General features: G+C 46.6%; 2 protein-coding genes across 2 annotated transcripts; both read left to right on the top strand.

The window, feature by feature from the left end:
- Positions 1-3147: 3147 nt before the first annotated feature.
- Positions 3148-5880, top strand: LOC136169503 (serum amyloid A protein-like). Its single transcript, XM_065937281.1, has 3 exons — positions 3148-3236; positions 5056-5194; positions 5597-5880. The coding sequence occupies exons 1-3, from the start codon at positions 3152-3154 to the stop codon at positions 5760-5762; spliced, it is 390 nt and encodes a 129-aa protein (XP_065793353.1). The 5' UTR covers positions 3148-3151; the 3' UTR covers positions 5763-5880.
- A 16374-nt stretch (positions 5881-22254) lies between these two features.
- Positions 22255-26176, top strand: LOC136169504 (serum amyloid A-3 protein). Its single transcript, XM_065937282.1, has 4 exons — positions 22255-22388; positions 22948-23039; positions 25350-25488; positions 25893-26176. Exons 2-4 carry the CDS (start codon positions 22949-22951, stop codon positions 26056-26058), a joined length of 396 nt encoding a protein of 131 aa, XP_065793354.1. The 5' UTR covers positions 22255-22388; position 22948; the 3' UTR covers positions 26059-26176.
- Positions 26177-26430: the final 254 nt, after the last annotated feature.

Genomic DNA, 26430 nt, shown 5'->3' with positions numbered 1-26430 from the left:
TATCAAAAAATGGGCCAAAGAACTAAACAGACATTTCTCCAAAGAAGACATACAGATGGCTAACAAACACATGAAAAGATGCTCAACATCACTCATTATCAGAGAAATGCAAATCAAAACCACAATGAGGTACCATTACACGCCAGTCAGGATGGCTGCTATCCAAAAGTCTACAAGCAATAAATGCTGGAGAGGGTGTGGAGAAAAGGGAACCCTCTTACACTGTTGGTGGGAATGCAAACTAGTACAGCCACTATGGAAAACAGTGTGGAGATTTCTTAAAAAACTGGAATTAGAACTGCCATATGACCCAGCAATAACACTTCTGGGCATACACACTGAGGAATCCAGATCTGAAAGAGACACCTGCACCCCAATGTTCATCACAGCACTGTTTATAATACCCAGGACATGGAAGCAGCCCAGATGCCCATCAATAGATGAATGTATAAGGAAGCTGTGGTACATATACACCATGGAATATTACTCAGCCGTTAAAAACAATTCATTTAAATCAGTTCTAATGAGATGGATGAAACTGGAGCCCATTATACAGAGTGAAGTAAGCCAGAAAGATAAAGAACATTACAGCATACTAATACATATATATGGAATTTAGAAAGATGGTAATGATAACCCTATATGCAAAACAGAAAAAGAGACACAGAAGTACAGAACAGACATTTGAACTCTGTGGAAGAAGGTGAGGGTGGGATGTTTCAAAAGAACAGCATGTATATTATCTATGGTGAAACAGATCACTAGCCCAGGTGGGAGGCATGAGACTAGTGCTTGGGCCTGGTGCACTGGGAGGACCCAGAGGAGTCAGGTGGAGAGGGAGGTGGGAGGGGGGATCTGGATGGGGAATACGTATAACTGTATGGCTGATTCATGTTAATGTATTATGACAAAACCCACTGAAATGTGAAGTAATTTGCCTCCAACTAATAGAATAAAATTTTAAAAAAATAAAATAAAATAAATTGGTCCTTGGAAGAGGTTTTTAAAAATAGTCACATGAGGCAACTGGACTTTTAAATTGTTTGCATTTTCTCTACTTTTTAATCTCCAAAAAAGAAGTCAGCTGTGTGGTCTTAACTGATGGATTATTGCCCTGATAACAACATTATTATGCATGTCATTGACAATCTTCGGTCCTAAGCGGTATAAATATATATAAGAAATCTTTGTGAAGTCAAAGGAAAATCTTGGCTTGTCTCTTCTCCCAGATGCTAGATTTTTTAATTCAAACCAAGTTTAAGACTCTGTCTTTCACTTATATTAGCAAACAATGACAAGATAACATTTAACTAAACAGGCAGAGAGTTGAGAGTCAAAAAAAGTATTTGCTGGCCAGTTCAAAAAAATCCCTCGTGGCTCAGATGGTAAAATGTCTCCCTGCAATGCAGGTGACCCGGGTTCGATCCCTGGGTTGGGAAGATCACCTGGAGAAGGAAATGGCAACCCACTCCAGTATTCTTGTCTGGAGAATCCCATGGACAGAGGAGACTGGTAGGCTATAGTCAATGGGGTTGCAAAGAGTCAGACACAACTGAGCGACTTCACTTTCACTTTCTTTCCAAAAATCCAGCAAAGAAAAAAAGAATCAATTTCCTTTGGTTTCAGGTTTTGCTTGTTTGCTCTGTCTTTAGACAACATAGAACAATGTCAACTTGACTGAACTACAGTCTCCAGAATTCTTTTTAGAGAATGTTTCTGGTAAGGATGAGGCACAAGCGACATTTTCTCTTGAGAGCTGAAGGCTCTGTTCATACACATACGGGCCTCATCACCCAGGATGACACTGGTGATATTTTTCACTCACAGTGACAAGAGGGAGGATGGTGACACCCCAAGCCCCAGCCAGGAAAATACAGCAGACAAAGAGCTGTCCTTCACCAACCCCAGACAGGGAGCCTGGCACTTCCCCAGTTGGGCTGCCATCTTCCATAACAGCTGTTACCTCCCTCTGTGTCCTGTTATGGGTTTCTTACACCTTGCACCAAACACTCTCACTCCCACTCTGAGGCATCTCCAGGATTGGCTTGGGGAAGCACACACTCCTCTCTACCAGGATTGCCCCTATCTCAGGATCCAACTTAGATAATATACCTCTTGTCTTCGAGGCTGAGAGGGCTTTCAATTGCTTTGGAGCCGAGAGCTCAGCACAGCCACTCAGCATGGTGGAAGGAGACCAGAACCCTCAAGCGATTCGGTGGGGCTAATCTGTCAGTTTTGAGGCTCAAGGGCTTTGGACATGAGCTCAAAGGATTTAATTTCTGACACATCTTCTATCTGGCTCATCAGGGACCATCCTGAGGGAATGACCAGGAAAATACCAAGGTCTAGGCTGGAAGAGCATCCTCTAATGACACACCTTCCAACCGCCAGGAGGCCTCCATCCTGGAGCGCCACGCCCTTCAGATGACCTTCCATACCTTCTTCTCCAGATGACCTTGCCTCAGCCCTTTGACCCCTGACAGCAGACACCAGGCAGATCAGAACTGCCTATTTCCTCGGGCTTGCACAACCAGGGAAATGACCTGTGGATGAGAACAGTCATCGGTGTCCGGTAAGTCACACTTTGCAGATCCGTAGGAGAAATGACCTGCAGGGATGCTCCCCGGGCTCCAGTCCAGCTGTCATCACACCCCCTGACCCGCCCAGGGATGGCTCAGTATAAATACGGCCACCCCTCCACAGCAGGCAGGGACCAGCACCTCTGCTGCCCTGGAGACCAGGTGAGGAACCGCTTCAAAGAGCCATTTCTTTGAAAACATTTGCTTTAAAACATAACTCTTCTGATTTCTATTTCTCCTATATGCAGTCAGTGCTGGCAGAGTGGTGCATGGGAAATGCTTTTAGATTAACCACGGGCTGCTTTAGTAAGACACAACTTGGACCCAGCTGTCCTCTTCTTCCACCAAAGCCACCTGGGTGACCTCTTAGACAGTCTTGGGTTCAGGGTTGGTGGGTTCGGAATTGAGGGTTGAGGCTGCCAGTAAGGTCCTCCTGCAGTGTTTCCTAGTAGGACCACTGGGAGTCTAGTGGAAATGAACAGCCAGGCTCTCCTTGACACACAAACCCAAAAGCGGAGAGGGGTGAAAGTCTTGTCCGTGTCGCCCTGACCCTCTCCTGTCCTTTCAGCAAAATGAAGCTCTTCACAGGCCTCATCCTCTGCTCCTTGGTGCTGGGAGCCCACGGCCTGCTCTCCTTCCTTGGTGAGGCTTTTGAAGGTAAGGCCGATGGAGGGGCGATGGCATCCTTGGGCCTCTAGGCTTCACCCTAAACACCCCTGAGGGTTGGAGCTGGGGTCCTAGGAGATGTTGCCCTATGTGGCACAATGTGCCAGGTGTTAGGGGAGTATTTTCAGACAGATTGGAAAGCACAGGATTTATGTCCATCAGGTACTAGAGAAAGAACGAGCATCATTTCCAGCTGAAATTTAAATATGAATGGAAGACACAAAACAAGTCTGAAATGGAACGAAATTTCCCTCAGACCAATTGCACGATGTAGGGTGAAAGTGATCCATGTTCTCCTCGCCTGTCCCTCCATCCCTACTCCTCCCTCCCTCCCTTCCTCTCCTCCTTCCTTCAATATCCTAGTTGGATGATTCAGAGGCCTTCAGAACACCTTGTTTGTGCCTCCTATGCTGAGTGACACCGTCCCTGTTTAGTCTGTTACCTACCGTTTCCTAACTGCTATAGTTACAAAAAAATAAAGGTGTGTGTATGTGTGTGTGTGTGTGTGTGTGTGTGTGTGTGTGTGAACCTAATATCATATGAAAACTTCCACCAGGAACTCGGCTCTTACATGCAATTTAGAGGGACCCACTTTCCTTCCCTGCCCAGGGCTGGGGAGTTTTCCAGGACATTAGCAGCACTACCTGGGCAGTTTCAGGAAGACAGGGGCAGCTCCGGTCAAGCTGGGACACTTGGTCATATGTTACCTGCAGAAAACCTCTGTGAGGGGGCATCTTCCTCCACCTGAAGGGGAGAAAACTGAGGCTTAGAGCAGCCGAGTCCGTCGCCCAGAGACTGAGTGCCAGTCAGCAGGCGGCAGGACAGGGGTGGGAACCCAGCTGTGCTTGAGGCCAAGGCTCTCACCGACTTCTCCCAGCACCACTTCCTGAAGCTGGGGGCTGAGCAATCTGGGCCGCAGTTTGGAGTCCCCTGGGGAGCCATGAAAACTCTTGCTGCCTGAGACCAGCCCAGAGACGGGGAGGTGACTGGCCTGGGCTGTGAGGGCTCAGGGGACTTTCAGGGTCTCCCCAGATTATTGGAGAGTGCAGCCAGGCTGAGGAATAGACCCACTTCCTCAAGCAGCCCACATCACCAGTACGGTCCACTTCAGAGTTCTCAGGATTCCTTTCACTCACCTAACAGGCAGGGGAATCAAGTCACAAGTGGTCCTTTCATGAGGCAGGAATACATTTCTTAGGTGTCAGAGCAGAGGAGTATGTCTGCCCTTTCTCAGAATCTGTCTCGCCCGTCACCTCCTCACTCACCCACGTCCCCGGAGCTTGTCACACGCAGCTTCCTCTAGAGCAGTGGTTCAGGACCCAGGGCAAATTTGTGTCCTGGGGACGTTTGGTGATGCTTGGGTGCATTTTCAGTTGTCACACTGGGGTACAGTTTGAAAGGTCAAGGATGATGCTAGACATGTTATAATTCCAGGACAGCCCTGACAGCAACAGTGTACCTGGTGTCACATGTCAATAGAATGCTGTTGAGGAATCCTGTCCTGTAACGATGCCTCGCTCTGTCCTGAGACATAGCAGGCAGAGCCCTCGTGGAGACGCAGCACAGAGGCAGCATTACAGGGGTCAGACCCAGGGGCCCCACGGGGTAGCCCTACCCCACCCCACCCCAGTGGTGCTCCTTCCAGTACCAGGAGCAGGCAGCTGGGCATCAGGAATGCGCTTCTCACCCTGTGGCATTGGTGGTGCTCTGACCACAGGCTGAAACCGAGTCAGTGAAAGATTCTTTATTCTGTGATTCTTCAGTTTTCTCTCCACCTGATAATCCTTATTCCATGTGCTTTGCTTTCCAGGGGCTAAAGACATGTGGAGAGCCTACAGAGACATGAGAGAAGCCGACTACATAGGTGCAGACAAGTACTTCCACGCCCGGGGAAACTATGATGCTGCCCAAAGGGGACCAGGGGGTGCCTGGGCTGCTAAAGTGATCAGGTACCAGGGTCTCTGGGTTACAGGGATCAGTGGGCAGAGATTGGCTGCCTTGGACAGCCTGGAGGGGCCAAGACTGGAGAACTTTCCTGTAGGGCTGTGGTCCCTCCTACTATTAAATGCCCTCCTGCTCTGTGCCCAGTGTGAGGTCTGAGTGGTTGAAGAGCAGAGCAAGGCTGGTGAGACAGGCGCCTCTCCACCCTCCCGCTATGGGTGCTGTTTCCCCAGCATCCAGGGGACGTGCAGGGCTGAGGTGGGCTGAGCCCGGGGAGCCTCAGCGTTGTGGCCCCTCTTTCTTGCGCTCCTCTCAGAGTCACTGATCCCGTGGAAAGAGGAGAGATGGGGAGGGTGGGGCTGGGGCTCATAGTCCTGGATTAATCCCCTCCCTGCTCTTCTCCTTTCCAGTGATGCCAGAGAGAATATTCAGGGAATCACAGACCCTGTGTTTAAGGGCATGACCAGGGACCAGGTGCGGGAGGACTCGAAGGCCGACCAGTTTGCCAACGAGTGGGGCCGGAGCGGCAAAGACCCCAACCACTTCAGACCCCCTGGCCTGCCTGACAAGTACTGAGCTGCCTCTCTCTCTGCTCAGCAGACGGGGCTGTGAGTCCCCAAGAGCAGGGACACCGAGCTAGAGCGTTCTCTGCCCACAGAAGGCAGCGGATCTAATAAATGCTTAAGAGATGGAATCCTGAGACTGTGTCATTCTTGATGTGAGGACAGCCTGTTGGTTCCAGGACTGATGGCAGGACAGCCACGTGAAGCTGAGCCTGTGCCTCTGTGTTTGGCTCCAGGACACACCCTCAGCATCATTCAGGACAGACCCCCTGTCCAGCCTTCCCCTAATCAGACCCGCTCCCTCTCCAGGACCCTCTGGTTCGCCAAGGGCCGTTTCCAGGCCCTTCTCTGTCCAGGCCTTCTCCCTCCCGGCAGCTGTGTCCTGCCACCTCCTCTGTCCCCGTCTAGTCGCCCAGCTTGTCCTCGGTGATCTCTGCGTGGGGTCAGGGACACAGTCCTTGAAGGCAGGACTGTAGAATTCTCTTGGGACTAAGCTACGAGCCACACATCACTTCCCTCCAAACAGGGAAAGAGTGTCACTGAACTCTGTCACCTCAGGAACTGAGGCACGTCCTCAGAGCTGCCCAATAACGTTTGTGGAACTGAAGATGTTGATGGGAACTGGAGTCTTTGAGTCAGACCCTGGGGAGAAAGGCCTCCTAGCACCATATGAAAGGTGAAAGCTCTGTGGAGGATGAGCCTGTGACTGGAGGGGCCCAGGAATCCCCGGTGACCTGGAGCCCTGCCCTGTGCTCACATGGCCCCGAGGTGCCCCGGTACTCTCAGGACCCCAGTTTCTCCTCCTGAGTCAGCCTGAGCTGGGAGAGCCCTGGCCGTCACGCTGGGCTCCTCGGTGGCGGGGCCTGACTCGGCACAAGCCTGGGCAGCCCCATGGCCTCTTCTTCCTCCCCAGTCACTGCGTTGCTGCTTCAGGCCTCTGTGGGTCCCGACTCTCCACTGCCCAGCCAGCTGCATCCTGACCCCGCCTCACTCCAGGTCTTATCCCCAGGGATCTCTTCCCACATCAAGAAGGCACATTTGCTTTGGGAAGCCCAGTCTCATGACACCTGTCCTGGAAACTGCATCTTAGACTCCAGTTATTTCTCATCAACACCAGAGCCTACCCCTGACTCAGCTGTTAATTAGTTTCAGCTCATTTCATCTAAGAAATCATTCTCAGATGAGTTTCCCTTACCTTTATCCTCACTACCTTTGGATCAAACAAAATACTATTTTCACTTCTAGAGTGAATGTCAACTATGAAGATACACACTTCCAATACAGTTTAAGAGGAGCCTCCTCAGAAGCACAGACCAACGGTGACCCAAACTCTGCTGGGCTGTGGGAAGCTGAGGCATAGTAATGAGAGAGGACACCATTTTCTTTCATTGCAAATGTTCTGACTCTCCATGAGTTATCTGATTTACCAAAAAGGCTTTGCAGTTCTCACTTGAAGAAAGGAAGCTTAGAGGGAAGGGATCTGGACCTTGCTCAAGGTCACACCTGCAGTAGCTGAGCAGCCAGGACTGCAGGCTGGTGAGGCTGACTGCAGGAGGTCAGGGGTGTGCTGTCAAGAGTGGGGCTCAGAGGTGGGGACCCTCTCCTCCACGGATATCCCACATGAGAGCCCTTGTGCTCAGGAGATGCCTGACTGGTTACAGACACACCTCAGCTTGTTCTCCTCAGGGAACAGTGTCTTGCAGAGTCCTTACCCTCAGTACCTGCTTCCTTAATAAATTCCCACATTGAAAACCCAGACTTCAGTCCATATCAGTTCTCACTCTTATAAAATGTTTCCCTCTTCCTTTTGTCTTCAAACTTGAAACTCTGCTCACCTGCACGTTCTGCTTCCTCACTTCTGACTCACACTAGAACCCACACCAGCCTGACCTCTGTCCCCACCGCTCAGCAAAACAGCTCTGGTCACCAGTGACCTCCACGGTGCCAACTGATAAGTTCCTGTTTCGTGTCAGGAAGGCTCTAAGGCACGCTCAGCACAGTTGTCTTCTCCCTCCTTTATGGTAGGTTCTCTCTCGGCTTCTGTTCACCCTCCTTTTGTTTCCCTTTAATTTCCTTTATCTCCTTATCTGCGTCTTTTCATATCCCCAAACCCTAGGGGTGCTTCAGACTTGGTTCTGGGTTCTTACTTTTTTTTTTTACTTCCACTTTTTATGTCTATAGTCTCCCCAACAAGTATAGCAAATAGTATCTATATGCTGATGGCTCTGAAAATTATACCTCCCCGCTCAGAACCTGATTTCCCAAATCTGTGTTTATACATTTGATTGGCCTCTAGACACCTCTGCTTGGATGGCTTCCTGAGATCTCACACTCGTATGTCCCAAAGGGAACTCTCATTTGCCTCCAGAACTTTTCACCCTCAGGCCTCTCCATTTCAGCCTCTAGAAATCTCTGATTGGGTGATTCCAGAGATTTCACACTCAATGTGTCCCAAAATGAGCTCTCATCTCCCCCACCAGAATTCTTCACAGTCAGGCCCCTCCATTTAAGTAAATGATCTGATTATTCCTCCTGTTGCTCAGTCCAGAAATTGAGGCATGTCCTTGATGCTTCCCTTCCCTTTACTCCACATCCAGTCCACTAACAAGTCCTATGATTCAACTTCCAAAATTCATCTCTAGTCCATCAGCCTGCTCTCATATGCATCTCTGTGCTCCTGGCCACACCATTTCTCTCCTGGGTTCCTGCAACATCTGTCTAACCAGTCTCCCTCTTCTGCTTAAGTTGACTGTATAATTTTTCATCTAAACTGAGTCACTTCCCACTGAGGAAAAGGGCATTATTGATGATAATACATGGATGGCAGGAAAAAACTGAAACTGTCTTGGGTAAAAGAGAGCCTGTGTTCACCCTACCTCTCAGTCTAGCATACAAATGATATTCAGATCATGTCTCTTCCGTGCTTAAATTCTTCCACGGGTTCCCATTTCCCTCAGAATGTGATCCAGTGTGAGCTGTCCCTGGCCACCCTACAGCATCTGATGCCCCACACTCCCCGGCTCCCTGCCCTTCCATCTCACCAACAAGCCAAGCTTTCATTTGGCACAGGACCTTTGCATATGACATTTTCTCTGCTCAGAACACTCTTCTGCTTGTTCTTCACATGACTGTGTTTCTCACCTGACCCTCCTGAGATCAGTCTTTCTTGAGAGAGGCCTTCCTGGTCATCCTGGCTGATCTACTCTGGTTATTCTGTACTTTTTGCCAATTTCAACATGTGGAATTCTTTTACTAATTTTTTGGTTTATTTTTCTTATTTCTTTTGGACTTTGTTTTGGTTCCTATTCACCCCTTTTATTATAGAATCAGTGAGAGAAGTGATCATTTCTTTCTTGTTTATATCTGAATACCCAATCCTGGCATATAATGGAATTTCAACAAGAGCTTATTGGAAATTAATAAATGAATAATTGAATCCATGTATTGTTTTATTGGTAAAAATTTTTCTTTCAAAGGAGCTTTCAAAGGAGGTCGGACTGACTTTAAGAAACAGGAAGGAACTAAGAAAGAGGGAGACGCTAAAGAAGGAACAGTAGAATCAGGGGAAATAGCAGGCAGGGGGACCAAGCCACAAGGGATGGTTGACCCCCAGGGGAATAGAAACCTCTCTTGCTCTGAGGAAGGAAGGAAGGTGAAGAGTAGGGATGGGGAAGCAGCACATGGGAGAGGAGGACATGGGACCTGCGGGAATTTGATTGTAGCTCCTGTTGATGTAGGTGACTGTCCCCAAGATTCGTCACACTTCAGGGTATTTGCCTGTCTTTTGGTCTGTCTTTAAAGCCAGTACGTAGAAAACTCAAGGCTGAAGGCACACTTCTCCTATTGTGCGTCAGCCTTGCATCCACGGTACCTGTCCCAGGGCCTCACCGATCGTAGTTGCTTTATGAATATATGGTGAATGAATGAAGTCTGAGAAAAGGTAGGGTTCAAAAGAGGTCAGAATTGGTAGAGGGGTTTGAGAGTTGTAGAAAATACGGATGTTGGATACAAATTTGGATGTGCAGAATGTGGTAATGAGTCACTTTGAAGTGACTATTAAATCTGTACTGATAACATACTAAATACCAGCCGAAATGATATAATTTTACTTCATCATAAAAATAGTCATGTATGGATGTGAGAGTTGGACCATAAAGAAAGCTGAGTGCCGAAGAATTGATGCATTTGAACTGTCGTGTTGGAGAAGACTCTTGAGAGTCCCTTGGACTGCAAGGAGATCCAACCAGTCCATCCTAAAGGAGATCAGTCCTGGGTGGTCATTGGAAGGTATGATATTGAAGCTGAAACTCCAATACTTTGGCCACCTCATGTGAAGAACTGACTCATTGGAAAATACCCTGATGCTGGGAAAGATTGAAGGTTGGGGGAGAAGGGGATGACAGAGGATGAGAAGGCTGGATAGCATCACCGACTCAATGGACATGAGTTCGAGTAAACTCCGGGAGTTGGTGATGACAGGGAGGCCTGGTGTGCTGCAGTCCATGGGGTTGCAAAGAGTCAGACATGTCTGGGCGACTGAACTGAACTGTACTGAAAAATATTTTTCTCTAGTGATACTTTGCACAATCCCTCACAGATATGAAAATTAGGAGTCCTATGTGCAAGAAATTATTAGTCATTGCGGTAGCTGATGAGAAGTCTTGAAGGAGGAATAAATATTTTGAATGTCTGAAGTTCTGTGTCGACTTTCTGAGGGGCAAGTTAGCAGAGAACACTGTGAGACTAAAGAAAGGCAAAGGCACACACTGGTTCTCTGACACTGAGACCCTTAGACTGAAAGATGTGTTACTATTTATATACCACCAAGAAAAATGTTACGATTTAAATTCAGACATGTTTTCTTATCACTGTGAAATTTTACTTTACACATTTTGAAGGGGTTCTTTTGGACTTAGATTTTAATCTTACTTCACTCTTGTGTATAAGCAAAAAGGAAAGTATACACAAAAACTAATCCTAGAGCAATGACAACCGTTCATGAGTGCTTCCTGGTAATTGGGGCTTCCCTTGTGGCTCAGCTGGTAAAGCATCCGCCTGCAAAGGGGCAGAACCTGGCTTTGATATCTGGGTTGGAAAGATCCCCTGGAGAAGGGAAAGGCTACCCACTCCAGTATTCTGGCCTGGAGAATTCCATGGACTATATATAGTCCATAGGGTTGCAAAGAGTTGGATATGACTGAGTGACTTTCACTTTCACTTTTCACTTCCTGCTAATTAGTGAAGGTACCGGGAGTTGGTGATGGACAGGGAGGCCTCGCATGCTGCGATTCATGGGGTCGCAAAGAGTCGGACACGACTGAGCAACTGAACTGAACTGAACTGAAGGCATGACCTAATTTCAGAAATACGTAATCAAGAAATGTGTGACTTAAAAAAAAATATGTGTTAGAAATTATGTAATATGACATTTAAATTTAAACCTGTACAGTTTCTCTCTCTCACCATATTTCCTGAGAAGGAATAATAAGCTTCAAGCTACTATTAATCACAAAACGTTTAAAAATCTTGTAGGAATGTTAACCATTATCCTTGAAGCATGTGAGGATTGTCAGCGTGGGAAGCATTGCAGTGCTTACTTCATCTATGAGAACATTGGTTACAGGACGGGGAATTTGTTTGCTTACTATAATTCTTGCTTAATTGACTGGTGGCTGTACAAAGTTGTACTCCTTTTATTAAGCAGAAAACTCCAAATTCTGTGCAACTCTCTAAGGCTGCTGTATCTTCAAGATCCTGGCAAGAAAAGAGGACACTTTCAAAGAGGGTAATGTGAGGAGAGTTTCAGTTCAGTTCAGTCGCTCAGTCATGTCCCACTCTTTGCGTCCCCGTGGACACCAGGCTTCCCTGTCCGTCACCGACTCCCGGAGCTTGCTTAAACTCATGTCCATCTTGTCAGTGATGCCATCCAACCATCTCACCCTCTGTTGTCCCCTTCTCCTCCTGCCTTCAATCTTTCCCAATATCAGGGTCTTTTTCAACGAGTCAGTGCTTCTTGACGAGAGTTTAATTAGGATCTTTTCCCAAAGGCATTGGTACAGCCTCAGGAGGTCAGAAGAGATGGTGCAAGTCCTTGATCTAGAAATTACCTGTCGGCTTCCCTGATGGCTCAGATGGTAAAGAATCCGCCTGCACTGTGGAAGTCCTGGGTTCGATCCCTGGGTTGGGAAGATCCCCTAGAGAAGGGCATGGCAACCCACTCCAGTATTCTTGCCTGGAGAATCCCATGGACAGAGGAGCCTGGCAGGCTACAGTCCATGGGATTGCAAAGAGTCGGGCATGACTGAGTGGCTAAGCACAGCACAGAAATTACCTGTGGGGTGGGGTTGGTGTAATCTCCCTTAGTCCTGAAGGGCTAGAGGAGGGAGTGATTGCAGATTCTGTGGGTGCGGGGGCGAGGGTGGAGGTGGGAGAAGTAGAGACACAGAGACAGGGACACAGAGAAGTGTGTGAACGGGGGCGCTTGACAGGAGTTGTGTCTTTGATTGGGGGCACAGCCGGTCTGCGGTGATCCCTCCCTGCAGAAGCTGTAGGACTGAATCAAAAAAAGCCCCTTCCCTCTCTCCCCAGCTCCTGGCCAGGTTCCCTATTGTCTGAATCCAGCCAGAGCCAGAGCCAGGGCTCAGCTGATGTAGTCTGGACAGGCCAGGGTAGAAAGCGGGATGGAGAGTGAGTGACTGGTGGGGCAAGCAAGAGATGCCCACACCGCTGAAAAAGCTGATTCCACAACTGGAGGATTTAGGGAATAAACTTGTGTCCAAGACTCTCTTGCTGTGTAATAGTGATGTGAGGATTGCCAGCCCAGCCTCCCCTCCCAGGTCTCAAAGTCCAGTGCTGAGAAATGTTCCCAGTGTTGCAGTGCGATCAGAGGGCAAGGTGGGAGGACGTGGAAAAGAGTGGCTGCTGTCTGGACGGCATTGCAACTAAGGCTAACCCTTCCTATGGACAGATTCAAAACACTCTAGTTCTTCAAAAGTACGTAATATCTTAATATACCCAGTTTGCAGAGGATTCTCAATTTAGGAGACTTTTAACAACAAGTGGATTGATTTTCCAAACTCTGCTTTCCACTGTGATTTTTCAAATGTTCGTCTCGATCCTTATCACCTGGGTCATTTCTATTATAAGTCACTGCAGCCCTGTTTCACGCTTCAGTATTCTCTCTGCTTTAATGTTTTCCACCCCTCCCCTACCACCAACCTCGTTGTTGGCTAGATTTGTAGCTGGAGGCACTTGGAAGGTGAGGGTATAGACAGCTCTTTCTCTATTCCTCCTGTTCCAGCAATGTGGAGGCATGTGGAGAAGGCCAGTTCTGAGGTATCTTCTCAACACACCTCCCAGATTTTGCATTAGGAGGTTCGTAAAGGCGGGAAGAGCCATTTGACCTCACTCTGGTTAGGTGTGCTTCTAAATGATGCTGGTATTCTTTGTCCAGGTGAGGGTGTCTCAGAAGTGGTGGGCATGGTGGAGATCCTGAGGTGAGTCCAGCTTTGCACCACCCCTCAGGCATGGGGGACCTTCCCAGAGAGGAGCAGGTTATCCACAACGGGTTCTGATGATGTGCACATTCCAAGGCCCCTCCCTAGCTGAGATGTCACCTCACCTGGCCCAGCACTGTCTTTTCTAACCTCACTGGTCTTTCCAGCAGATTCCAGTGGACCCCCCAGAGTGACCGGGGGCCTCTTCTCTTCCTGCAGAGATGGCAGATGGGAAAAGGCTCACCCCATCTCCTTCCTAGTCACACTCCACCACTGCCTTTTCAACTCTACTGGCATGGGTGCTCCATCTTTAGAAACTTCCAGAATATTCACAGCTCCTACACATGGAAACTCTCTCAAGAACTCACCACACTGCCCTCTGCTTGGATAGGGGCATCAGAATGAGCTGGTAGTGTCTGCAGCGAGCATGCACCTGGCTGAGAGATGAACAGGCATTTTTGTTTTCTTCTTGGCACCCTGAATCAATTTCCAGAAATCACCTGCCTCCACAAATACCGCACTCCCAGGAGACTGACGACCCTGCCGTCTCCCCTCCCCTCCTCGGGCATCTCCTATGTGGACCAGAGGTGGGATGGTGGAGGGGGAGGTGTTGACTGTGGGGGCCAGCGCTGCTGCCTCTTCCTCAGCTTTGGGAGATTATGAGGTCTGTCACTGCTTCCTGGATGCCCTCTCTAGGGGATAGGTACTCGGAGCCACTGTGTCCTCAGCTCTGGGTGATGGAAAAGCAGCAGCACTCAACAGCCTGTTTTCACACCCGGCTGCCAAGGGAGCTCTTGCACAATTCTCTAGTTTCCCAGGTTCACTTTTCGAAATCTGTAATTATGGGAAAGAAGAGCCAGGTCCTCTCTGAGAAGAGTGTGTTCAATTTACACACACATTTATCACCTGTGGAGTCCTGTCAAACCACACTGTGTGAAACATGTTTGCAAAATCTCCTGTGAGTGACTCACTCGTATGTTTCCTGAAAGAATTGGGCAAATGGACAAGAACTCAGGCTGGCCAGGGTGCCTGGCTCCTGAACCATCCGACCTGGGAGGAGCCAGTGCACTGAGCCCTTCCTTTCCTCTCTGCAGGTGGACTTAGGACCGTCCAAAACAGTCTCACGTGGAGTCTGCAAAACCTCACTTCACCCTTCCAGTAAAGATGCCTACAGGACTCCTTCATCCTGCTGTTCACTCTCCAACTCCCCCTTCATGCTCCCCCAGCGCGTGGCAGGAGCCGGGCCAGGCCCTGGGGATCTGAGACACACAAGCCCAGTCCTCTCACGTGAGGAGCATTCCACTGGAGAGTTATGATTAAGCTAATCAGTATTTAAGAGAATTGAATTAAAATATATCGTCCATTTATTTATGTGCCGTAATACGCAGTGTGAGCTCTATGGCCTGAGGCTAAGAATCCCAAGGCTCCATCCTCACAGACTAGGTCTGAATTTCAGCTTCGCCACTGTGACAGGTAACGGTAGTAACATGCAAACATTATCATGGTAAGCTGTGAAATGAAAAAGCAGAACATAAAATGCTAGTATTATACCACCCTGTTCTAGTTTAAGTGTTCATATGTCTACATCCACTTAGATAATAGAATGGAAACATTTTCTATGGAGGTTCTTCCTGCCCCTCCCCCTCTCTTCCAGGCTCGGGAAATTAGTATTGCTTTTGTTTTTGTCTTTATACTTATTTTATATTGTTCAAGTTTCTTTGCTGGAGATGTTCATTCTGTGCGTTTCATCAACCCTGGCTGTGTTGAGGCTTTTCCTAGGCACCGAGTGTGGTGGTAAAGAAAACCAACAACTTACTTCCTGTCCTCACTAGAATGAGATAAGGAAAAAGAAGAAATGTCCATTTACACTGTGGCTGACCTATATATTCCTTTCTCTCTGCATGCATACCCCACAACAACACTAAATGTGCAAACATATACATACACATAAATAATGCACATGAATTAATAAAGATCATGATAAGATAAAAATTGATAAATGTGTGAGACTCACAAGTAAAAATTCATAATGGTAAATAATAGAGAAAGGACATCAGTAATTTTCATGCTCCATATTCCATCTATTATTAATCCTATTCTTAGCTTTTCTATTCCATATGATTTCTTTTTCTCTCAGGACTGAATCCCTTTCAGGCTTAAACAGTGTGATTCCAGCAGTTGGCCTGGTAAACTATGTGACCTACTAATCTCTGGAGGAAGAATTCTCACCAAGGTAAGAAACAGAAAATATTCCATCTCTCCTGCAGCTGCAAGGATAGCAAATAGAACAAAACCTGTATCGACAAAAGTTATTTCTAACAAAGGGTTTTTTTTTTAATGACAACAGCAGAAGACACATCAGAGACAGTCACTCTGTCCTGTGACACAACCCTCTAATATTTTATTTATAATTTAGATATTAATTTATGTCTTTGAAGAAAAATTATTATCTGATGGAGATATTAGACTGGAAAAGCAGATAGCTGGTCCATACCAAGGCAAGAGCGCAGAGCTATAGAAATCGTCCCCATCGCTGTAGGGGCTGTGAGCTGGGCTGCCCCCCTGGACCACAGAAACGCTGTGAAACGAAGGCTGTGCACACCAGCTCTGTCCTCCTTTGATACAAATGGCATGATGGAGGTATCATTTGTATTGATCTGACACTTAAAACATGACTGCTTGTTGGTTTATTTTTCTGGTTATTAATGATTTGTGAATCTCTTTGTGAGCTTATTTCTTATTGCATGTTGTCTGTAAACTGATTTTCTTTCTAACATTTCACCCATTTTTCTACTGGGTCTGCCATCTTTTCCTTATAGACTCATAACATTTCCTTGTATTTTTGAAATATTAATCCCTTTCCATATTTTAGATATCTTTTTCCATTCTCTATCTATAGCTATATTCTTATTGTTGATGTAATCAAATTCACCACTTCCTGATTTGGGGTTTGTGCCTTTGAAATTTAAGAGTTTCTATACCATCTCTAGATCACAAATCTATTCTTTGATATTATTTTTATTAACTTTATAGTTTATTTTGACATTTACATATTTAATACTTCTAGAATTGATTTATGTGTGTCTATTAGGTAAGGGTCTAATTTTCTAGGCAAGAATACTGGAGTGGGTTGCCATTCCCTTCTCCAGGGAATCTTTCCAACCCAGGGATCGAACCTGGGTCTTCTGCATTGCAGGCAGATTCTTTACCACCTGAGCCATCAGGAAAGCCCTATTAGGTAAGGACCCAGCTTTATTTTCTCTTTCCAAAACTATCAAGCCATCCTATCTTCAATGATTTGTGATGTCTTCTTGATCATGTACCGACGTCCTATACATGTGGCCCTAGCTCTGCACTCTCTATTCTGTCCCATCGGTAAATGTGTCTTTAGTTGAGCAAATATTACTCTTATTACTGTATTTTACTGTTTATCTTAATGCCTGGTACGATAAATCCCTCTTGTTAATGCTCTTCTTTTTTGAGGTTGACTTTTCTATGCATGGACTTTTATTTTTATATATGAATTTTGAAGTAACCACCTGTTCCAGAAAAATTCAGAAGAAATTTTCAGTATTAAATGTGTGAATTAATTGGGGTCAAATCAACATCCTTAATATGTCATCCCATCAGTGAGCTAGAAACTTCTCTCCATGTTTGAATCATCTTTTAAGGTGTTTGTTAGAGGTCTGACACCTTCTCCACTGGAGTTCTGTAAATTATTGGTGAAAGTAACTGCTAGGAATTTTATAGTTTTGCTGTTACTATGAATAGTTTATTATTTTTAGTCATGTTTTCTATTTGGGTATTTCTACTATGTAAAAACCTGTTGGTTTTTGGATCAAGTGTGAGCCATCTTATTAAATTTCCCAATTAATTGTAGTAATCTGTTGATTTTGTGACTTGGGAGTTTATGATTATACTAATGAAAATTTTTTTTACATTTTAAAAATATTTATTTTTTTAATTGAAAGATAATTACTTCACAGAATTTTGTTGCTTTCTGTCAAACCTCAACATGAATTAGCCATAGGTATACACATGATGACAGCTTTATCTCTGCCTTTCCAATCCTTATATCTCTTCTTTCTTTCTATTTACTATGGCATTGGTCAGGGCTTCCAGAACTATGTTACACAATAGTGGTGACAGTGGACATTCCTTGCACATTCCTGATCCTTCAAGTGATGGGCTAAAAGTTTTTCTATTATAAAATATGTTAATTTTATGAAATTAATTTTATTTTAATTTTTTCATCTTAATTTTATAAAATTAAATAAGTTCCCTTTGAAATGTAATTTTCTAAAGTATTTTTCTCTTTCTTTTAAAAAATTCTTCTTATTGTTGATTTATAATGTTATGTTAGTTTCTATATGCAGCAAAGTATATCAATTAGATAATATCCACTATATTTTACATTCTTTCCCCATATAGGTCATTGCAGAATATTAAGAAGAGATCCCTCTGCTACATGGTAGGTCCTTGTTTATCTACCTTATATATAGTATTATGTGTTTGTCAATCCCAGTCTCCCAATTTATTCCTCCTCACCCCCTGCTTTGTCCCCTGGTAACTACAAGATTTTTCCCTACATCTGTGACTCTATCTTAAAGGAGTTTTAAAAAGAAACATAACTTCAGCTTTATCAAACTCTCCTTTTTTGATCAATCAAGATAATATTATTTTTCTCCTTTAGGCTAATAATGTGATGAATTACATTAATTGTAGTCATAATGTTGACCAATTCTTGCAGTCCGAGAGGAAACCTCACTCAGTTATGAGGAATTTTTAATGCTCATATTTGGTTTGGTAACACTATGCTCTGTTTTGAAAGGTTTGCACCTTTAGAGGTGAAATGGGACTATTGTTTTCTTGTATTGCCCATCTCTCACTTTAGAATCAAGTTACTCTACTTCTTTAAAATGAGCTGTATATCTTTACTCTTGATTAGCTTTCTACACCAACCTGTGTAACATACTCTTAACTGTCCCCTGAGATTTTAGCAGACTCTCCTGGAAACCACTGTCCTTAGTAGGGGATACTGGGGAGAAGAGATCTGTGATAGCCACTTTTGCTTATTTAATAATTAACTAACTTCCTAAAGACATCTATGTCTCTTTGCAACAAGAGTAACAACAAAAAGGTGCTTACTCAAAGTTTGAGGCTGTTCCTTCTGATCCTTGCTAGTCTAAATTAGCAAATGATGTGCCACCGTGAGTTGATCAAATGGAGATCTGAGGCTCCATATTAAGTTTGACTTTGAACCGGGAAAGAGGAATTCAGATTAATCTCACTCACTTGGGTCTGTGTGGACAGTCTACCTCTGCGAACTGGTTCTAACCGGCTCAGAATACTGCTGCTGCAGAGCTTTTATGCTGAGAGACACTCGAGTCACTGCAAAGGGTTTCATGCTGTGTTGAGGTGTAGCTATTGTTGGTGTTGACTGTTGCGGCCTCTGCCACAAGTCGCTGGGTGTACACGCATGGACTGTGGGTGTTGTCTTACCTGTGAGTTGCCAGCAGTTTGCTGAGAGGAGAAACGTGGTGGATCTGCTCTCTTAGATGGTTGTTTCCAGGTTGGGAGTGACTGGCGTCAGATTTGTGTGCGATTCTAGGAAGTCGGTCTTTCCTTATGACACCAGCAGTCAGTGGAGGCTGTTTTCCCACACTCCTGGACCAGGGGCAGAGTGAGGAGCCCCCCCAGAGCAGAGATGACCCCCTCCTAGCAGGTCACCTCAGAATCAGGGTCGGCTGCTTTCTACCAGATAAACAGATCCTCAGGAAGCTCAGAGCAGATGTACAGTGTATCCTTCTTCTGGTGAGTCGATTCCACGCTCATGTGTCTTTTCTTTTTTAGAGAAAAAATAAAAACATGCAGTCACATAATCAACAATGTACACGGCATTAATAATTTCTTCAGTGCTATTTTCTTTTAATCTCCCTGGTGAACTGAAGGATGAAGAGGAGGGAAGCCAGCCTTTCTGGTTCTAAAGCTGTGCTTCTTTTCTTTTTGGTAAACTGGGAACTTCACAGGCCTCTCTCTCTCTCTCCGTGCTATCTAGTAAAATTCCAGGGTTTGGCGTTAGAGAAACTACATGTCTTCCCAACTGCTGGTGGAAGAAGCACTACCAGTGTGAGGAGAGACTATCCTCTCTCTCCTGAAGCTGCAACAAATGCAGGTGTTTTTTCCTATATCATAAACTTTGGGACCTAGGCCTCAAGTGATATTCATGATCGGGGTGTCCTATGGGGTTTTGTTTTTTGTTGCAAGGCTTTGGTGTTCTTCTCTTCCACTTAATTATAACAGAAAATGAAGGTCTCTTAAACCTCTCAGTAGTCTTATCACACATGGCTATTAGGGGAGGGGTACCTTCTAATATATAAACCAGGTCTCTTCCAAAAATAAAACAATTTGCTAATTGTCTCTATTAACTATTTATCTGGGACGAGAGGCACCAACAAAGACCATCTCTGCAAACCAAGACACAGCTTCTCATGGACGACTCCTGGGAAATCCCTTTAAGGCCTGAAGACTCTGAAATCACCATAGCAGGATGGTTTTCTATTGCAAGAGAAACAAGTAAAAAGAGCTGACCACTATAGTCGTCCATTGTTCTAAGCATGGCCCTGCAAGGAACTGGGTGTTCCTTCCAGATGTCTGAGTGCCTTAAGTTAACAAGGAAGTGAACTTGCAATGCCTGACTTGGTGCTTAGAAATTGTACTTGCTTTGTGTCTAATGATTCTATCAAATAAGAAATGACTGGAATGGTGCAAGAAAGTGGGAGGTGAATTCCAGTATCAAATGGCTCCAAACAGAGTCAAGAGTTGCAAAAGAATGTGATCACTGGCCCATGATTTCTGCCCCGAGGAAGGTAGAAGAAGGGATGTGGACATCACAACCCCACTCTTTGGAGCAGCCCCAGGGCATGCTCAGGGCCAATGACTATAGACAGTTGACAACATCCCCTCTCCCCACCATGTCTACTCCTGGGACAAAGGCAGCTAAGCCAGCTCAGGGACCTAGGCTACCTGAACCACAGTGAACCCCAACTTTCCCAAGGAGTGTAAGTTCTGTTGAGAATATTTAAATATTGCTTAGCTTTGCCTTGGATAAAAGCCAGAGAAATCCTTTAGACAGTTATCTGCCTTACATGTTCATCTCATTACACCTACAGGAAATAAAAAATGTCCCAGACCCAGAAAGAGGCATCATCCTGATTTTGAGAGGCTCTAATCTAAGACACGGCTTCCCAGGTGGCTCAGCGGTAAAGAATCGGCCTGCAATGCAGGAGACGTGGGTTCGATCCCTGGGTCAGGAAGATCCCCTGGAGAAGGAAATGTCCACCCACTCCTGTACTCTTCCCTGGAAAATCCCAGACAGAGGAGCCTGAGGGGCTACAGCCCATGGAGTCACGGAAGAGTCCGACACGGACTTGGTGACTAAGCAACAACAACAATCTAAGACGTGGTTCACAGACCACAGGGTCATCCTCACCTGCTGTGCTCCTCCCGGGACAGTGCTCTTTCTAATGTCCTGCTCACGTTTCCCTGAGTCTTGTAACAAATTGGCAATTCTTCGCCTCCTTCTTCTCGGGATTACTACTTGAGCACAAGCCCCATGTCCTTCTAGACTCTAATTTACCATCTCCCCTCGTCTCAGTTCGCAAGTCTCCGTGATTTGCTTGTGTCTGTCTTGGAGATCTGTGCCTGTGTCTCCAACGCACGGCTCACATTCCTGCTCTCCTGTGAACACTCCAGGGAAGAATCCTGAGGTGGGGCTCCTGGACTGGGCCTCACTTGCCCTCCTGCCCTCCTCAGGCTTCCAACCCAGGGTCCCACTGTCAGGAAGAGCAGTTCCATGTCCTCTGGGTTCCCATCGTCTCTGACATATCACACACGCATCATCCCTTCTCCCCTGGGAAATCCAGTGACCTTTGAAATTTTCCTTTTGGATGAAGAGGCAGATATGGGGCAGGGAGTTCATCAGAGATGCCATCCCTGTGAGAGCACCTGCGTGAAATTTCCTCCCAAGATTATCTTCCTGAACTCACAGAATAAAGCCCAGTCCTGCTTCTCTGATTGAAACAGCTATTCTCTGACATCATATCCTCCAGCATTCTTGTGATAAATCAGCTTTCTCTGTATCCGTCCTGAACCATCTATGCTGATAATTTAACAGACATCTGGACTTTTCCTGTTCATTTTTATGGTGTCATTTCTACACAATATCATAGCAAATTTCCTCACTGTAGTTCAACTTTTCTGGGATTGCAATGACCTCTCGATATGACCTACTGTTATGACCATCAACAGCATCTGATCATGAATACACTTGAAGCTGGAAGACTCCCTTTTCCAGTGCTGAATCCACCCCATGTGGGTGCTGGAAGTTTGATTTTCCTGAGTTTCTGTCTCCTTCCTTTCCTGCTGCTGTACCCTGAGGTCCCAGCTTCACCCTGAGCTGTTCCTTGTAATGGACCCTTCTGCTGGTCCATTTGCTCTGTATGCTCACATTCTTTACTCAGCTCTCTTTTTCTAATGTTACTCTTTGGAATTCCCAGGTGGCTCAGGTGGTAAAGAATCCACTTGCCGTGCAAGAGACCCAGGTTGATTCAATCCCTGGGTCAGGAAGCTCCCCTGGAGAAGGCAATGGAGTGTTCTTGCCTGGTATTCTTGCCTGCCACTCCAGTATTCTTGCCTGGGGAATTCCATGGAGAAAAGAGTCTGGTGGGTTACAGTCCATGGGGACCCAAAGAGTTGGACAAAACCAAGCGACTAAACACACACACCCTTCACAGCAAAAGTCAGTACATTACGGTGGGGGATGAAAAACACATTTGTCTCCTGGAGTGAGACTAGAAATGGGCAGGAAAAAGCCCAATATGCCACATTCTGAAAGTTGCCAGATTGCACAATCTAGGAAAATTAGATGTGAGTGAAGAATAACACTGCTGTTTTCAATGCTGTGTTCTGGTCAGGAGGGATTTCCCAAACTTTCTTTCCTTCTCTCTTTTTTTTGCTTCCACCCCGTTTCTCATTTGCTCCACTGGCCAAGTGTCATATATAAAGCACCGGCCCATCTCCCAGGCAGGCAGCACGGGCAGCGCAGCTTCACCAGGAGCCTCGGCAGGAGGGCACAGCCAAAGGTGAGGAGCTAGAACTCTCCAACACTTTTCCTCTTCGGAGACTTTCTCTTCACCAGCATTCTTGTGCTGCAGTCCAGCTCTCTGCTTCCTTCCTGAACCTACTGTTCATTCTGACCATTAGAATCCACCAGGCATGAGCACTTCAGGGGGTAGGGCTCCCTTGTCTGTTCTTCTGTGAAGGCAGTGATGGGGCGAGCACGCGGCCACAGACACCTGTGCCTCATTCACTCGTCTCACATCACAGACGGGCGGCATGAACTCACTCCTTGTGCCTCTGGGGAACTCGCAGGGAGCTGGTGTCTGGCTGATAGAGGATGCGGGGACTGGAAAGTGGTTTATGCTAAAAGCCCGTTGCAATCCTTCATGCAGGAAATCACTGGGATTCCCAGGATTCAATGGAAATGAGAGCTGGATCCTCTGTGTTACAACCTATCGTCTATCTATCTATCGAGATAAAATTCAGAGAGATTTATATTTGGAACGTAAAAGTGTATCCACATTACAACTCAACCTCAAGACCTGTCATTCTTGCTTGAGTCTGCTCATCTCTCTGTTGCAGGATGAACCTTTCCACGGGCATCATTTTCTGCTTCCTGATCCTGGGTGTCAGCAGCCAGAGATGGGGGACATTCCTCAAGGAAGCTGGTCAAGGTAAGGACCAAAGGATGGGCCAGGGGAGGCTGTGTCTGCTTCCGCAGGATTCACCTGAGCAGAGGACACATCCCACAGGGCAAAGGCCACAGGTGGGCAGGAAAGGAGCTTGGTTTGCACGGTAGCACTTCCCGAGGCTGTTCTGCCAGCTTTGCACTCTTTTGGGGATCCCCAAGTCCGAGGTTATATAAAGTTTGGGCCCCAACTTTCAGCAGGAGTGAGGAAGACCTCGCGGTGGGGGTGGGGGTGGGGGGGCGGGGGGTGCGCGGGGAGCCTGTTCCCAAAATACCAGCAGGGCTCTGCTGCCCCCTCGTGGGCAACTAGAGATGGCTCATTTCCAAGTCCCCTGTAGCCAAGAAGTGGGTGCAACCGCTGAATACTTTTAACTAAAATACCTGAATTTTAGTAGCTGGTCAGGACTGTCTAAGAGCTTTATGTGCAGGAATTGACTCGTTTTCCTCCTCAGGGTTTAATCCTTGAGTCCTGCAATGTGGGGACCGTTACCCTTTATCAGAGAACCTGCTGCCCCAAGAGATTAAGATAGGTTCCAACGTCCTCCAGCAGAGCAGGATTGAACCCAGCATCCTGAGACCTTGCTGTTAACCTCGGCCCTTCTACTGCCTCCCAGACAAGAGTACACGTGGAGAGTGAGGGGTCTGTGAACACGCGTCCTGCTCATTATCTGAGTAGATGGCAGAGAGTGGGGGCTGGTGCCTCTGGAAGGAAACCGGATAGAGTTCCCCTCCCCACAGTAAATGGGAGCATGCGTTTTCTTGATGATGGTTCTGTTGAGGCTGAGACCTGGCACGAATCCTATAGCAAGAGACATAGACCTCACTAGCTAGAGCAAGCTGGCCATAATTTGTTTCCCAAAACTATTTGATGTTATTATTTTTCTGTGATAATTGCTGAATAATTGTTTTAAGAGTTTGTTCTTAATTCCATCTAAATTTACACAGACCCAGATAAAAGTATCTTTTCATCTCCTAGGTCAGTGTTGTTCAAGGGGCACTCTAGGATGACTTGCATGAGAATCACCCATGGCCTGGGTGCTTTGTGGAATGCAGGTGCCTGGATCCACACACAGTCCCTTCCCTGAACCACAATCCCTGGCGCTCTCTGCAAAATCTGTCCATTATTAAGCACCCCACTTGATTTTGCACACAATATATATTGAGAACCACTACCTGGTTTTGCACCCAAGGAACAAATATGTTGTGCTTTTGGAAACACTTATTAAGCAACTCTAGACTCCAGGGAACTATTTAAATCTGTAACTCTGGGTGAATAGCTATACTAAGAATATCATAGTCCTCAACAAAACTATTTTTCTGAACAGTGGAAATAGCTAATACCTAAAATAAAGATAAGTTATCTCACAGAGATATTACATAAACTATGATCATAATCTACGTTATATTTTCCTCTTTTCCCTAATGAGCTAATCTTTTAAACCTTTGCCATTTCATTCTATCTAGGTTGGGCTCTCTGCCCATGCCTCCCTGATCTTCATCCGACTTTATTTATTTATTGTTTTGCCCTACTCTTCTAAGGACCAGCGAGGTGATAGTATAGTGAGCACCGACAATGTTCTATAAACTCAACCTGTATTTCCTCAGTTCTTCTGCTTAACCACCCTGAGGGAGGCATTACTCCTCCATTTTACTGGAGAGGACACTGAACTTTAGAGCTGGTGGTTCAGTTGCCCTTTTTCTGATTCTGATTACCCTGTTTCATCAAAGCCCTCTTAGAGAGCTCACCTTTATCATCTGCTGATTTAATTCTCATGGTTGCCCATGTGCAAACATGCCCTGAGTATTCAGATGTACTCAGGCCCGAGTTAGTCCCCAGGGCTGGATTTCTCCCCTTGACCAAGCTGGGAGTATCCTATATCCACAGCCTTTCTCAGTATCGTCCTTCTTCTCAAGCTCTGGTCAAATCCTTTCCTGCATCTTTCCAGGTGGAGGTTCATTGTGTTAGCAAACATCCCTTAAAGAATGAGCATCAAAAAAAAAAAAAAAAAGAAAGAGCATCGACCTCTTCTTCACACCCATCACACATCTCCAGAAACAGAGTACCAACAGACTTAGAATGAAATCGCACAGAATAAAATTTGCACCAAGTGTGATACTCACAATTTCAGACAGGGAAGTAAGTGCGAAGTAAAGAAGTATTCATTTCAAGCCAATATAATAATCTCCAAGGGCTTAGTCAAAGGTTGAAACCTGGATTCAGTGGCAGGAAATTATTTATTTCTCTCTTTCACCAAAACATGATCACATTCATCTCATCATTTTCTTTTCCTCCCAGGGGCTAAAGACATGTGGAGAGCCTACAGAGACATGAAAGAAGCCAACTACAAAGGTGCAGACAAGTATTTCCACGCCCGCGGAAACTATGACGCTGCCCAAAGGGGACCAGGGGGTGCCTGGGCTGCTAAAGTGATCAGGTACCAGGGTCCCTGAGGATGCAGGGATGGGTGGGCAGAGCTTGGGTACCTTGGACAACCTGGAGGGGCCAAGCCCTGCAGAACTTTCCTGTAGGGTTGTGGGCCCCCCTCCTCTTACCCACCCTCCTGCTCTACGCCCAGTGTGAGGTCTGGGTGTCTGAGGAGCAGAGCAAGTTAGGTGGGACAGGCGCCTCTCCACCCTCCCGCTATGGGTGCTGTTTCCCCAGCATCCAGGGGACGTGCAGGGCTGAGGTGGGCTGAGCCCAGGGAGCCTCAGCGTTGTGGCCCCTCTTTCCTGGGCTCCTCTCAGAGTCACTGATCCCTGGGAAAGAGGAGAGATGGGGAGGGTGGGGCTGTGGCTCATAGTCCTGGATTAATCCCCTCCCTGCTCTTCTCCTTTCCAGTGATGCCAGAGAAGGTATTCAGGGAATCACAGACCCTCTGCTTAAGGGCATGACCAGGGACCAGGTGCGGGAGGACTCGAAGGCCGACCAGTTTGCCAACGAGTGGGGCCGGAGCGGCAAAGACCCCAACCACTTCAGACCCCCTGGCCTGCCTGACAAGTACTGAGCTGCCTCTCTCTCTGCTCAGGAGATGGGGCTGTGAGTCCCCAAGGGCAGGGACACCGAGCTAGAGCGTTCTCTGCCCACAGAAGGCAGCGGATCTAATAAATGCTTAAGAGATGGAATCCTGAGACTGTGTCATTCTTGGTGTGAGGACAGCCTGTTGGTTCCAGGATGGATGGCAGGACAGCCGCGTGAAGCTGAGCCTGTGCCTGTGTGTTTGTTTCCGGGACACACCCTCAGCATCATTCAGGACAGACGCCCTGTCCAGCCTTCCCCTAATCAGACCCGCTCCCTCTCCAGGCCCCTCTGGTTCCCCCGGGGCCGTTTCCAGGCCCTTCTCTGCCCAGGCCTTCTCCCTCCCGGCAGCTGTGTCCTG

Source organism: Muntiacus reevesi, chromosome 5, assembly GCF_963930625.1.
Source record: "Muntiacus reevesi chromosome 5, mMunRee1.1, whole genome shotgun sequence".
Lineage (NCBI taxonomy): Eukaryota > Metazoa > Chordata > Mammalia > Artiodactyla > Cervidae > Muntiacus > Muntiacus reevesi.
This window is presented reverse-complemented; position numbering and strand designations above follow the sequence as displayed.